Source organism: Octodon degus, unplaced genomic scaffold (genome assembly GCF_000260255.1).
Source record: "Octodon degus isolate 3935 unplaced genomic scaffold, OctDeg1.0 scaffold00008, whole genome shotgun sequence".
NCBI classification, from domain to species: domain Eukaryota; kingdom Metazoa; phylum Chordata; class Mammalia; order Rodentia; family Octodontidae; genus Octodon; species Octodon degus.
The window spans coordinates 10391568-10407605 of record NW_004524584.1 but is presented as its reverse complement, the minus strand read 5'-3'; the positions used below and the strand labels follow the sequence as shown (position 1 = coordinate 10407605).

Below are 16038 nucleotides of genomic sequence, written 5' to 3'. Positions count from 1 at the left end.
ATTCATTATACTCATACCATTCTACTCCAATTCATTATACTCATACCAACATCATACAACAACTCAAGCTTAACAGTCTATAACTGACTCAACTTCCTCCCAAACCTGCTCTTTTGTACCTCAATAAATGGCAACTTCTATTGTTTGTGCCAAAAACACTGGTTATCTGTGACTCTTCACTACCCATTTATCATTCATCAGCAAGTCCTACAAATTCTTTCAAAATACAGCCAACAGCAACCTTTTCTCACCATCCTACCCCACTCCACCTCATAACCTTTGCCTGGATTATTTTCTGTGAACTGGTCCAAGCCTCTACGCTCCTAGTCCATTCTCAATTTATAGGCTGCTATGATCATATTAAAACTCAAGCTATACCATGTTTCTATGGAGTCTTCTATATCAAGTAAAATCTAGCTTCAAATCCGTGGTTTACAAGGTTCCAGACCGCCTGACCTCGTCGTCTTCTGCTCTCAGATAAAATGTCCTCCCTACTCATGTAAGAACATAATAAACATCACCCTCAGGTTCCTTACATGTACTATTTCCTTTGCCTGCTGGGCTTTTCTGCCAGATTTTTGGACAACCTGCTTCTTTACTTTCTCAGGTCTCCACCTAAATATCAACTTACCTTTCCTATCTAAAATCATACTTTTGTCACTCGCTACCCCCTCAGCCTTTTATTACTTTTCAAGGCATTTATCCCCATCCACGGTGATATACGCATCTTACTGATACACCCACCTCCCAACTCCCCCCTCAGATGCGCCAGAAGGTAATGATACTGAAGGCACTGTCCTGTTTAGCTCCTGCTACATCCACATTTCTGTTAGGTCTTACTGGCTGCTCTCCTCACCCCCACCTTTTTTCCTGCTACTATAAATATCACTGTAATCAACATTCTTGAAAATAAAACTATAGATATCTACTTATAATATTCTGGTTACCACTCACATGAATTTTTTAAAGACTTGGAACAGACTTCTATAGAGTTTCCAAAAAAGTTCTTTCATTTTGTGTTTCTTCATGTGAATAGTACGTTTCATCAGACTATAACCAACACAGGAATACCTGTCTTCCTCCTGTTTCCTGCTCCCAACTTTCCTGTTAACCATAAACAAAGCAGATGCAGGCCAGTAATAAGCCATGCTGCTCAATGCTTGCATACCTGTGTCTGTCTACACCATTCCTGCCTTGCAACTACCTTGCCACCCTACACCTGCACAGCTCATAAAAATTCTTCAAAAGTTTCTAGTTCTGGCTCCAGCTAAATTTACTGTACAGATTCCTTCCCAAACAGTCTCACCACAGCATACTGCTCTTTATACATGCTGCATATTTTAATTATTATCTTTCTGATCTCACACTTATGATCTCATACCTACTTACAGGTCCACCTGGGTATGAAGCCTGTCTCTCCAAACTACTCTGCTTTATTTATCTGCAGTACTGGGCACTGAATCCAGCACCTTGCACAGGCTAGAAAAGCACCTTATCACTGAGTTACTTTCCCAGTTCTTCCTTCACATTTTATTTTCAGATGGGATCTCACTATTCTACCCAAGCCACTAGCCTCAAACTTGCAATCCTCCTACTTCAGGCTCAAAGCCTCCAACTACTTTCTCAGTACCTTTTCCTTTTTAAGTTTTTAAAGAGTACAAAATAGTACTAAAACAGAAAAACTACAAGTGATACAGAATTTCACTTAAAGTAATATGAATTTCACAGTATTTTTGTAAAATTTTTATTACCAGATATATGCATGCAAAATTGGAAGGAAAAAAAAGAAATATATAAAGAATTGAGAGAAAAAGGAGAAACAATTGAAAAAAGGAGATAAAACAAATTAAGCATTATCTGCTCCTTTCCATAGACCAGAAGAAATCCATAGTACAGTTGTCCAAACCATCCTGCTTACATACATAGATAGATGTATCTCTTTCTCCCACTCCCTCTCCTTCAATCTCTTGTACTATCTGTTCTTGGCTTGCATTTTTTCTATATTTGGAGCCAGATAGTGCATGGTCTCTCTCTTCAAGTCTATTTATTATAAATGACAAGTTTAAAATATGTATCTCAACTTAGTCTGATGAACAAATTCACAGGAAGCTAAACTGTTATGAAAACAAAAATATATAGGGGTACTTCAATTTATGAACTTAATTCTTTCCATGATTCTGGCCACAAGCCAAATTGAATGAGGGCCAAATCAAATTCAACAGTTAGGTTCAATGTGGATGTGGACCTTATGGGAAAATTTGATTTGGTTCTCATCCAATTCGATTTGCAACCAAAATCATGGAAAAAAATTAAGTTTGTGAACCAAGGTATCACTGTAATTCATAATACTTTTTTTAAAAAAGCAGTAATAACAGCAGCATAAAAAAGCTATGCACTTATGGTTAGGACAGGAAAGGACCTCCAACAGTTCAGACTTGGTCCCTAATAAGCAAACATGGCGAAGTGAACTTTGGGGGAAGTGACTCCATCATGGCTCTTAGCTCATCGATGAGTTAATTCAACATGACTTCATAATTAAATTAACTACTGGGAGATGATGGGAAACTATTGGAGGTAGGACCTTAGTTTGAGGAAGCAGGTCACTGGGGACAACCCTAGAAGGCACAGATTGTCCTCAGCCCTTCTCCTGCTCTCTCTGCATGCAGTCTGCAGCAATTCTCTACCACATGTTCTCTGACATGTTCAGGAAGTCTCAAATGCAACACAAGGGGATGGAGAGATAGCTCAGTGGAATAAGTGCTTGCCTGGGAAGCACAAAAGCCAGAGTTTGATCCCCAGTACCACGGGAAAAAAAAAAAAAAAAAAAAAAATCTCTCAAATACAATAGAATGTGAAACCCCTGAAACTGTGACCTAAAATAAATCTCTGCTCCTTTATTTTAGGTATTTTGCCTCAGTGACAGAAAGCTAACTAAGACATCAAGCAGCCAAACAGCCAGAGCCAGACATATTTGTAGAATACTATGTGCATCCTCAGTGAACTCACGTTACTTGTTAATTTCAGTTTAAAAGGTAAACTGTTAGTATTCCTTTAAAATCTATTTAGTAAGTTTCTTTAGTTGACCTGAGCTTGGATAGCTCTGGTTTTAAGTACAGAATTTTAATTTTTAGATGAATTTAATCAGGACTAGGAATCTCCCTGGGGCTCGCCTGGGGAGCTGCTCAGCAAGGCCCCACAGCCTGCTGAAGACTATCCTGCACCTCACAAGAATTCTCTCAAGAAGCTACCCTAGCTTCGGGGCCAGGGAGATGGCTCAGTGGAATAAGCGCTTCCCTGACAAGCACAAGGGCCTGAGTTCAATCCCCGGTTCCGCCAAAAAAAAAAGAAGCTACCCTAGCTTCCAAGGGTATTAGCGTAAATGCAACCCAGCTGCTCCCTTTTCCCTTTCCACACCAGAATTATTCCAGCCTCTACTGCTCATTAGTCACAATCATTTCTTCCACAACAGAACAAACACAAAAAATTTCATTTAAAAGTGTGTGGCCCCTTGAAAATTATTCCCCTAATGTATTACGTTCCGACTTACTAAATTTCAGAGCAGACTTCCAATTTTTTCTTGATATTCAAGAAAAAGATAATACCAAGATATTTCTTGATATTCATATTATATTTGATGGTTAAAAAGCATAGTATTTATGTCACTAATATCAGTTTTTGAGTTTGCCAGGAAGCTTCCCAGAAAAATTCCTTACTCTTCTTGGGAAATAAGATGAACATCTCAACTGAACTACTAAAGCAGTAAAAGAACTAAGGTAACACTTCCTAATTATCTTTCAATTTCACTAAAATCGAACACTTTAGTTTGTTTATAATTGTAATATGAGGGAAAAAAAACCCAAAGTACTCAAGCTAAAACCAGAAGCACTACAAGCGTTCATTTTCTTTCTTTCTGAAATGGCCAAATGATTTTAAAAGGCAATTTAAAAGACTGACAGTACTGTCACACTTGGGTAACTCCATCGATGAAGTTGCATTTTTTTCTCCCTCTTCACCGTTCTCTGCAATTATCCTTCACACAATGAGAATGCTTCTCTGTGCCTAAGATAAATTGATTTAATCAACTTTTAGGGCCACTTAGCTTCCTTATTCAAAAACACTATGCACCACAACAGTTTTTATTTACAACATACAAAATTTGCAAAAGTGGACACAGTCTAATTCCATGAAAGCACAAATTCTTTAGATATTAAAAAACAAAAAACAACACAAAACAAAACCAGTTCTAAGCCTCAGTGAATAAAACTGACTTAAGGGCTTGACTATTTGATATTTTAAGTTCATAGCTTTTATTAAAAAAAAAAAAAAAACCTCTATAATCAATCTATTTGCAGTTTCCCTGAGGAGTAAAATATGCAAGAGGAAGTATGTATACTTTTAGCTTAATAAATCTCTTTCCTTTTCAAATGAAAATGCTTTTACTTATAAAGAATTTGGAAACTTAGATCCTAAAGTAAGGTTGCTTTCAAAGTTTTTCCTTAATTCTGTAGAAAAGTCCTCTGGATGCATAAGAGTTGTATCTTGAAGAAATCACAGAATGCTTTTGTAGTGTTTACTACAAAAAAAAAAAAAAAAAAAAAAAAAAAAAAAGCTTTTTAAAGTTTATGTAAGCTGAGTCAAAATCCACTGCAATATGAAAGCATCCAACTCACTCTGCGGTGCTGTATACACATCCAAGTGGATAAGTTACAAAAATTAGTTGAATAGAAAAAACTATGTTGACCACATTCTTCAGTATAAAATTATACTATCACTTCTATCACATTTTAATTACTCTGTGCTACTTGCATTAATATGATTTCAGCCACTATCTACTGATGGAAGAATATTTTTCGTTATTTATAGGACATTTTCTATGAACAGCTCAAACACATTTGTCCTCAAAAGCTTCCCTTCCCTTCTCTCTATCTCAGTTTACAGCACCAGCATCGACTGAGATGCCTGTTTGGAAAACCTCTTCGGCCCACACACCCTATCTCCCCAGTCCCATTTCATACCCTCCTTCTCCTTTTCTAAATCTCTGCCTTTCAATCCAAATACAACTGCCTTCATTCAAAAGGCTTTTATCAGTTCTCTCCTAATTGCTTAAAACTTCCAAAAAGTACTCTTTGAAACCAGATACTTCTAATTTTTGTTAACCAAGGTAACAATTTGCTATTGCCCAAGTTAAAGACTTCAGGAAGCTCCCTGAGATCTACAAGATGACTCCAAATCCCTCACTGTCACCTAGACAGCTGCACCTTCACCACGTTCCCTGCTGGCCCAGACCCACACGGAGAGACAGCCACATCCCCATCATGTTTCTCTTCCCAAGCTCACATGCTCTTCCCCTTGTCTCTGCCCAGACTTCCACCAGCATGACCTTAACATTCATCTTTTCTGGTCTCCTCCCTGTAAAACTTCCTAGGACTTTCTCAAGTAGTTCTGTGCCTACTGGATTTATATTATATCGGGATGGTTAATTTATTTCCTCCTTCTCATTAGCTTGAGAATTTCCAAAAGGTGAACATTAAGAAACTTAAAAAATGAAGGATCTGAAGGCTGTCATTATTATTACCTGTGAGTAATCCTGAGTAAGTTACTTTACTGCTTTATGTCAGAGGCTGAAAAACTTACTCAGGGTAATGAATGTGAAAGTCCTAATGCTCATGTACATGGCAGGTAGTTAAGTACTGAATAAAATTTATAATGAGGCAATGGTAAGCATACAATGAACATTTGGTAGTTCGGGAGATTTTGGTATTTGGTAGTTTTGACAGTTGGACAGTAGGGGTTATATTCTAATTTTAAAATTTTCATTTCATAAACAATTTCCAATGAAAAAAGTTTATTTAGAGATAAGTAAACCTGAAGATACTCTGTTAGCCATTAGTACAAACCATGATTATATCTACAAAGGTTTCTAGCTTTAGTCATACATTAGAGAGTAATAACTAGAGATTTTTCTAATTTCAACCATTCATTCAACATTTTTTGGTACAATATGCTTAGAAAACAGCCCTTAGAAAATTTTCATGTGTGTTCATATATAGCTTTCTCCCCAGTACCAAAAGCTCCTGCTAAAATATATCGAATTAATCTTCATAGGCTGTTGGTGTTAAATACTGAGATAAGTTTTCATAGGAAGAAAGTGGAATGAAACAATTACCAGCTCCGTTGTCTGTTACATTACACAAACATTAGAAAAACTTCTTTTAACACATTCACAATAGGGTTGTGATTTGTCTAGCTGCTGGGGAGCTTGAACCACCAGTAGTAGATACACAACTGTCCCATGAGCAGCTTTTTCTTAATTTTATTAGTAAGAGACTGATAAAGTGATTTAACCTATATGTACCACCATCAGCACAAGCTATCTGATGAGACAGTCATGGGCATAGCACTGATGGCCCAAGCTAGCAGGGATGTATTAATTCTGTGACAAGCATAGTAGTTAAATAGCCTTTTTATTTCTATTTTACAGATGTTTAAGCAGTATGGCTCAAAGAAGTAAAGTTACCTGTTCCTCCTGCCAAATTCAGTTTACCTCAGAGACAAATTAAAGCAAGTAAGTATATTCACACGTTGTGATAGCATAGTCCATTTACTTTTCATTAAAACTTTGTAGTAACCTGTTCTGCTAATTCTTAGTTAATGGACTAATAAACTCAGGTTTCAAGTAATTCCACAGTAATTAAAAGCATAAAGCATGAAAGCACTCAGATATAGAACTAAAGAAATGCATCATTCCAAGAATGAAAATACATCCTTACACGGAAACGTGACACAGTTTTCCCTCCCACAGTTAGGGCTGCCATTCTTCCATTATGGTTTTCCTTTGAAGTGTATTTCAAGACATGACAATCTTGTACCTAGAAAACAAACAAAACTAAGTATATGCCAAGATATACTTAAACATTACACACCAGCTGCACATTACCTTATTCCACCCAAATACAATCTTAATATATACAAAAGAACTTAAAAACTTGTCAAATATAGGGCAGGACACAGAAAATATAAACATACAACAAAATGAGTATTTATACAGATGATGCAACAGAGGTCAAAAAGAGGATCCCGAAAGCTTCTGTGTTTCCCTACCTAGTCTTCTCCTCATCTTTTAACACCGAAGTGGCAGATTTCCAAGGGTGGCCCCTAGACAGTCAATGGCATCTCCTTGGAAATTGGTAATAATGCAGCCCAAGAGGCCCCAGTCCAGACCAACTAGATCAGAATCTCTGCACTCTGGGTGATTCTGATGCTTGCTGAAGTTTAAAAAATACTGTCCTAGAAATAACTCTTGCCATTTAGGATAATTATTTCCTAGAATTGCTGTCTTTGAAAGTATTATTTAATAAAGCACTTAGTGTTGCCTACTTTACATGGTATGTATTCTTCTGTCTTCTTTTACTCAACACTGAATTTATAAGGTCATCTATATTGCCCTGTATTGCTCTATTCTGTCTATTTTCATTGCTATATAGCATTTCATCATATGACTATACAATCTATTCACCCATTCTATTGCTGCTGATGTTTACAGCAGTGCAATTTGTTATAGCTAAGTCTTGGGCATAATCCAACTGCCCATCAACTGAGGAATGAATAAAACAGATGTGGTATTTTTGCACAATGGAATATTACTCAGATATAAAAAGGATAAAATCAAGGCTTTTATAAGTAAATGGATACAACTAGAGACCATAGTACTAAGTGAAATAAATCAGACCTGCATGTACAAACATTGTATCATCTCGCTAGTATAAGAACCTAAAAGAGCAAATAAAATCTGCAAGGTACAATAGATATTGTGAAAGGGAGAAACTGTTCAAAGGCAAGGAGCAACTGGGATGAGAAAAGGATAAAAGAAACAAAGAAGGAGGGGAAAAATATATACAGGACAACTTGAATAATTATACTGCTGATTTCTGCTGGTCTACTGAAAACAGCAGTTAATGCTTGAATTTTTTTTCTAATTGCTTGCAACTTTTTTTTTTTTTAACCAATTTTGCAAGCTTCTATCAGGCAACTGAAACAACTAATTTGAGGACAACATTATGCAAGATAACAACCATTGGGGAATCTCTATTATTTTGTTTAGTGTAATTCTATATCGTTTCTCATGTTTTTTTTTTTTTTTTTTTTTTTTTTTATTTTCTTAAAAAAAAAAAAAAAGAGCAAAGTTGCTCTAAACAGTATTGTAAAGAAATCCTAATATATACCTGTTCAAATTGTATAACAGGAGGGGAATTGCAAGATTTGTCTATCTAAACTTTACCACATAATGTTAAAATCATTTGCTGAACTGGCTATACCAAGCTACATTTCTACAGGTCTTTCCTCAAAGCTCCCAATGATCTTCATAGTACTTGTAACCACTGTCTTATACTTGAAAACTCAAAGCCAATGGAAATTTGTGAATATGCAGGTTCTCTGTTCCTTGCTAACACTGAAAACATGCCTGAGCTCTCAATCATCACCATTAGCCTAATCACTTATCTAAGAGTAGAGCGCCAAAAGATAACTGAGCTGTCTGAAAGGATTTGGGGAGTGATGGTCCCCTAACTACCAAAGCTCGTTCTATAGTGATAAAGAAATCAACAGCTAAGATTTTCTGGACTTTAATAATCTGTGTCAAGGGCCTGACATTTATCATCTTGTGCAGTTGGCACAGTAACACTTCTGAGGTAAGTCATAATTACTTCTTTCACAAACTGAATTACATCTTTTATGGATGAGACACAATGCCCTAAAGAACACAATGAATAAGTGGCAGAACCAGCATATTAACTCAGACTTTTAAGTCCTCGGGCCCATATTCTGTTAGGTCCTAGGGCCCACATAAGTATACCTCATGTCAGAAAACAAAATGCAGCTTCTCTAGACGGGACTATTCTTACAGTCAGCAAAAGAGATGAAACTAAGATATTTTTTTCCTATAATAAAACTGGTAGACCCATGAAAAGTTAGGTTATACTTTTTAAAAAGTCCATTGTCCTGATTATTATAACATCAGGATCAGAAAGTTATGGCTCAGGAAAATTCAAAACATTATTTAAACCATCAGGAATAAGGTTTTTTAATACTGTCTGTATTTGACATTAGCCTTTCTTTTCCCCATACAGATATATGCTTCATGATACAAATATCAGTCACTGACGTCTGCACAAAAAGAATTGGCCACGCATACAGATCTCTTGCATACTGTGTCTTTCTTACCTGTAGTAATGTGACTGCATGCTTTTGGCCATCCTTGGTCCATAAAGGCATCATGCCCAACTTCAGGGCAATAAGGCCAACTCTAGAAGAACCTGCCAATTAAAACCAAAAAACATCAATAACAACAAAAAGCCTTTCAACATTTACAGCCACGATGCAATAGTCTTTCCTAAAATTAGGTTTCAATAAAAGGACCAGGAATATAAGAGATATGTTAAAATATTCAGGGTAAAACAAAGTTCTTCCTCATACATTTAAATGTCTTCAAGTATGCCTGGTATAATATAGTGGTGCTCAAGAACAATGATTGAGTACAAGAGCACTAAACAAAATAAAGAAAATAGATGAGTTTCTATATTCTAGCTTTTAAATAAAAAGTATTAGTACAGGGCATATAAATCCATCATCATGGTTTCCTAACATCAGTTTATGTCCAACACTACTAATTAGAAAATACCTATCACTCAAATTCTAAGAGGTCAGTTGGAGGGCTGAGGATACAGCTCAGCAGCACAGCACCTGCCTGGCAAGCTCAAGGTCCTGAGTTTGACCCCCAGTACCAGAAAAAAAAAGGACTTCATAGTCTTCATAGTCTAAGAAGTCAGCTGGACTACAGAGACGTCACAAATAGTCATATTGCTAAAATATGTCAGTTTCCATTTTGACACTGAATTGTTGCAAAAGCCAGGCCTGGTGGCACACATTTGTGATCCCACACTCAGGACGCTGAGGCAGGAGGATCACCATGAGCTGGAGACCAGCCTTGGTTACACAGTGAGCTCATGCCAGCCTGAACTACATAGCAAGACTCTGCCTCAAAGAAAAACAAAAAATGGGGGTGGGGAGATGGCTCAGTGGAATAAGCGCTTGAAGCGCAAGGGCCTGAGTTCAACCCACGGTTCTGCAAAAAAAAAAGAAAAACAAAAATGTGTTGCTTATATTGGCAAGGATGCCTCATTAAGAACTTTTAGCCACTATATAATTCAACTGTAACAGTAAACTCCAAGCAGAAACCACACACTCAACAGGAAAGGCCTTATTCTTATTGGTCTGGCCACATATGGGTTTAGTATCCCACCAGACACAAACAGTTGATTCTGAAGTTATGACTGGTAAACCAGGAGTACCAGAGCATCCCAACAGAAAAGCTCTGCACAACACATTACAATTAACACCACACTCTTCCAGCCTTTTTGGTTTTTTCCCCTAATTTTATCTTCCCCTTTTCTGAAAGAAGAGAATGTATACACAGTGATTTTGCTGTCTCCACAAAACAGCTTCAAGGAAGTCTTTCACCAACAGTGGATTAGGAGGCTGGAAATATACCTGCAAACCAAATTACAATGAGATACACGCTCAGGACATGAATATTAATTCAACACATGAAAATTTTATGATGCAATCCCTATGATTTTGATTGTCTCCAGCCACAAAATAAAGAAGAGATAAAATTCATCAATTAAAAAAAAAAATCACCTGGTTCCCAAGGGAGTATAGGCCATGGTTCATCTTTTAGAGGACACAGTTTACTTGCTAACTGGGCCTTATCTTCATCAGAGACCAACTGCTTAACAAACGAGGTATTCTCTTCAGAAAGATGCTCATCCCACCAACTTGGGCTCTTACCGTGGAGACTTCTAATAAAAAGCCAGATGTTTGTTCTGCAAAAATAAAAAGCTGAGTCACAATTCCCCTGTGTAATATATAGAGTGGTGGTCACATGTATTCCAAGTGTAGTAAGGACCTTAGGAAAGTTTTTGTGCACAAGTTCTTTCCCTGACACTGTTTATAACAAGAGACACATTTTAACTATGAATACTAGTTACCCTGAAAGAAGTATTTTCTCTCCTGGAATAAACAGATTCCTAACAAGAACAATAGTCCTACCTATATACATAAGAAGTCACTAAGTCACTAAGAATGTGCGTTTTAAGTTTTATATGGAGCAGAGGTGGCCATATGTGGCGCCTTAGGTTCAAGGCAAGAAACTGGGTGTGGAAAGTTGAAAGACCAACAGGAGACATTACCTCTGTCCAAGCTGAAGGAACACATCAAGAGAAACCCTAGTGGGTGAAGGTGGGGAGGTGTGTAATCTTTACATTGAAGGGGTCACAATAGAAATAGTCCTTGCAGTCCTCTTTCCACCTGCCTTCTGTACTCAGGCAGATCCAGGTTAAGTGTATTGATTTTCCTCTTAGTAGCTGAGTGACTTTGGACAAATTATTTCCCTTTTCAGATTGTTTTAACCACACGACAGTTTGCTCAGATGAAGCTACGTCATCTAAGGAACCAAGCAGACTGAACTACCCCTATACCACATGCCCACTCATTGGAAGATAACATTTTGTTAATGTCCTTGGCACACTGCCAGCCTCTAAGCATCTAAACAAAACAAAACAAAACAACTTCAATCCTGTCCCAAGTACTTTCCTGGCAAGCCTTATTGCTCTGTGCCTCACGCCTGAAGAATGCTCCTTCCTCCAGCCTCGGCGGGCCAGCCGGCGCCAAGGCAGCCCACCGCCCCAAGCCGCAGCGCTGCGGGCGGCGCAGTCCGACCCCTCCGCCCTACGCATACCCACCTACTCCCCACGCCGGGGGCAGCTCCCAGCCCGCCGCCGCCGCCCAACTGGGCGCCCGCCTGCGCCAGCAGCCTCCAACCTGGCATGGAGTAGCCGGGGGAGTTGTGGTCACGACACCTTTGGGCGCCCCGCCTCAGTGCTTTTAGCGCGTCCTCAACTCAAGGACCACAAGTTCGTCTTGACCCTTGGGAAAGTGTCGCATCCCAGGTCCGCCAATTTCCTCCCGACGGAAATAGAGTCGCCGGAACCACTTCCTGTGCAGTCTCCAGTAAGTTCCGGCCACCCGGATCAACCGGTAAAACTAAAGTTCCGCTGCTGAACAGACCTACTTTTGAGTCTGGAATAGAGGAAGGAGGAATGAATGTAGTTTAGAAGAATGAGACAAATTAAAACTTTCTGAGAAAGCTAAGGAAACAGGGGCCAGCCAAATAGCGCAGGGGCCAGGGATTCACTACGAGTCCGATATAGTAGTGAAACCTGAACACCCTGTATATCCATCCCTAAAATACAGAGAAAAGAAAAAAAAGGAACGAAGACTAACTTCTAATAGTGCCCTCTGATCAGCAACTCACTGTGCGAAGCAGTGCTGTGATAATAATATTGGTTAAACTGAAAACAGCCCAGAAAGGAAGTTGTTACTTTTGCATTACAAATGAGGGAACATAGACTTACAGTTTAGGTGCAGGTGTAAAATAACACATTTGGCAGATGAGCATAGTGGACGTTGAAATAGGGCTAGTAGGTTTTAATCATAGACCATGGTCAAAGGAATGATATGTGCCATTTAGGACTGAATTATAAAACTTTATTCTTTCTGGATTGCTCTTCTGGGTTTCTCCCCCTGGGGAAATCTCAGTGTTGGGTCCTGCAGATACTCAGAGACCAGAAGTGAGGCACATAGAAAGAGAAAGCAAATTGCCAGCCAGGAGTGAGCCGCAAGAACTGGGGTTGACCAGCCCCAGGAAACCCTTCAGATAGCTGCAACTGACCATCAGTTCAAGATAGACCTTGAGCCTAAGCCATCTAGCCAAGTGACTCATAGATTATTTACCAGATACAATTGCTAGAGAAAAATAAATGATTGGTGTTGTTCCCATAAAGTTTTTTTTTGTTGTTATTTATAAAGCACCAATACAGAACTGAAATATCTTCTGTATAAACAAACCCCTCTCCTATGTTTCAGATTGGGCCTAATTACTATATATGTGTCTTGAATATTCTTTTACTGTTTCAAAATTCCATTTATTTATTACGTGACAGTAGAAACGGGGGAATAAAAAAGTTTATCTTTTCTATCTTCCTTTTATCAGAGATCTGGGCAGCCTGACTTACAAATCCAAGCATAGGTCAATTTCTACATACCACTTGAACCTCAGTAGACTCAAAATGTTTATTATTTGCTTGACCTTCCATTCCAATGGTTCTTGTTGCAGTTACTTGGACGTTTCTCAATAATACTTTGGACCTTGGAAGAAAAAGTATATTTCTTCATCTTAGCTGAGCTGTTTGCCTTCACAGCTAATTAAGAACTATTCTTAATGGAACTAATATGTCTTCAAAATGTGCTACATACAAGAAGCTGAGAATACAAAGACTTCCGTACTGCTGATCATAGCTACCATTTATTGTGCATAGAGGAAGCTGTCAGAATTATAATAGCATAACAACCGAAGACTGCCAGAACAGTTAAACTCATGCAAAGTTAAGTTTGATACAACAAGAAAGAATGTATATTTGGGGGTATCACCACACTAGGAAGTTGAGAGGAACTTCTTATAAAACTTGGACTGAGAGGATTTTAAAGTACAATCAGGGAAACAAAGATTAGGTCTGTAATGAAGGTTTTTAAGAAACAGTTCAACAAGTAGATATCTTCTGAGGATGGTATTCAAAAGAAAGCAATAATTTCTTAGAAGAAAAATTGTTAGTCATTTCATAGCAGTGAGGTGGCCTACATTATAGTCTATTAAAATTAGCTGTTGATAGTCTGTTATAAATGTTGCACTCTAGGTGCTAACTAGATTCATTTTCACCTCAGAATATTTTATCACTTGATTTTTATAATAACCTCCATTTTATAGTAGAGAAAGTATGCATGGATACATGATATAATTTAAATAATGACATCAGTTAGTAAGTGATAGAGCCAAGCTTAAAATTTGGGTAGCATGAATGTGGAGCTTGTGCTCTTAGAAGTTTTGTTTGTCTTTTTCTTTACCGCAAATGTTTTACTGCCCTTGCCTTGGAACTAGTCTAGGGGTAGAGAGGAAATACCGATAAGCAAATGCATCACACAAAATGGTTCTTGAGGATTGATGAGCAGGCATTCAGTGTAACCTTTGATTTTAGTGCCAGAACTCTCCTGGTCCAAATTAGAGACTATGAGTCAGCGAAACCCACAGCAGGTGCCACTGCTGAAGTGAATCAGAGCATGACATGATTTGTTTGGTGATATGAAACACGTGTGTCCTCTTTGTACCTGGGGCTATGAAGTGTCATAATATTTGATTTAGTCACTACAATGTGCTGCTATTTGACAGACAATAGATCCAGTTCCTGAGGTACCCAGCCTCAGTGTCCCTAGAGCACCCCAAGCATTGATCTTGAGCTTCCCATCATTTCTGCTGTCATTCTTCAGAAACTGCCTTTTGTGCTGGAACCACTTGGTTGCTCTAGAGCTTCAGTTGCTCATTGGAACAGAGATAGCATCCATGATTTCTTTTCAGTGCTACAATTATAAAATTCTTACTTTATTAAATCAGATCAGAAGCTGATATAATAAACCTATTTATTAAATTAAGTATAACATTACTCTCAGTTCTCAATTACTAAACCCATATCCAACAAAAGACAGTTGGTTTCAAAATAGTAGGTATCAAACCAAGAGCTTATTGAAAATATTTTTAATATGTGCCTGAAATTTGTTTTTAATATTAATTCTTACAGTGTTTGTGATACATCCTAGATAGCTAGCTTATTACAGAGTAGAAAAATGTTCACTATTGGGAAAATTACATTTATGCTGTTTTGTATTTTGTAATACACCTTATACTTGAAATTAAATTTTTTAAAGTGAATTTAGACTTTTATTAAATTATCTTTGGCTTTCTTCCATTTTTTTTTTCTGAGTTGTGTGAATTTGCATGTCTAAGAATTGTTAGCCAGGCACGGTGGTGCACACCTGAAATCCCAACCCTTGGAAGGCTGAAGAAGGAGGATCGCTGTGAATTTGAGGCCAGCCTGGGCTACATAGTGAGTTCAAGGCCAGTCGGAACTGCACAGTGAGACCCTGTCTCAAGAAACTGATAAAGATATCATAAAGGTAAGTGCACATCTGGTGGTAGCATAGATAAAATTTGATTTAAAGAACTTTAAACTTTTAGATTTCACTAACAGTTAAAATAGAAAGTCTAAGCAGTCCAATCTATACAATCCACAAATGCTTATCACTAAAATTTTTTTTCTCTCAATTTTCTCCAGCAAGAGCAAATCACAGTTTGAAATTTTAATATAACATTTTTAACAGTACAATTATTACTTGTAAATTTCTAGATCAGTCTTCAAACTTTGGGTTTTCAAGATGTTGCTGGAATGGAAATACATTTGGCTTCTAGAAAGGAAGGAAGGAAAGGGAGGGAGGGAAAGAAGGAAGGAAGGAAAGAAAGCAATGTGACCATATCATAATGTGGGTTTAAAATTTCTCAGCATTCCAATCTGCTCTTGTATCCAAAATGGTGCTGAAATAATGTAATTATAGCAATGTGCATTTCTTTGATATTCCTAATTACAAAACATGCATCTTAGCACAAGCAGTAAAGCATCACTTGCCAGAGGACCAAATGCTTTCAGTCTAGGACCTCTCCCTGGTCTGGTCATTTTCATGATGCCAGTGAAGTGTTGACTTCTTAAGAATGGCTATGGGGGGCGAGGGTTGGAACTGCAAGATGGCTCAGTGGACTAAAGTTCCTGTTTAGGCAAGTGCAGGAATCGTGATTTGATCCCTGGCACTACAAGAGGCACCACAAGCCACGGCAGCCCCATGTGCTGAGCCAGCCAGAGTCCAGGGCATAGTGGCTCATGCCTGCAATCCCAGAGCTGGAGAGACTGAAAGTGGGAGAATCACCATAAGTCTGAGCTACATAGTGAGGCCCTGCAAGCACCACATGCAAAATAGGAAGGAAGGAAGGAAGGAAGGAAGGAAGGAAGGAAGGAAAGAAGGAAGGAAGGAAGGAAGGAAGGA

The 16038-nt window shown here is 38.1% G+C and overlaps 1 protein-coding gene across 1 annotated transcript in view; it reads right to left on the bottom strand.

Moving 5' to 3' along the window:
* Mrpl3 (mitochondrial ribosomal protein L3) overlaps positions 1 to 12035 on the bottom strand; it is a 37591-nt gene extending 25556 nt beyond the window's left edge. Inside the window, exons 1-4 of the mRNA XM_023704436.1 lie at positions 11799 to 12035; positions 10696 to 10880; positions 9220 to 9311; positions 6771 to 6869 (exon numbers count right to left, since the gene is read on the bottom strand). Of these exons, the coding sequence (XP_023560204.1) occupies positions 6771 to 6869; positions 9220 to 9311; positions 10696 to 10880; positions 11799 to 11884 (462 nt within the window). The 5' untranslated portion in view covers positions 11885 to 12035. The remainder of the gene's footprint in view (positions 1 to 6770; positions 6870 to 9219; positions 9312 to 10695; positions 10881 to 11798) is intronic.
* Positions 12036 to 16038: the final 4003 nt, after the last annotated feature.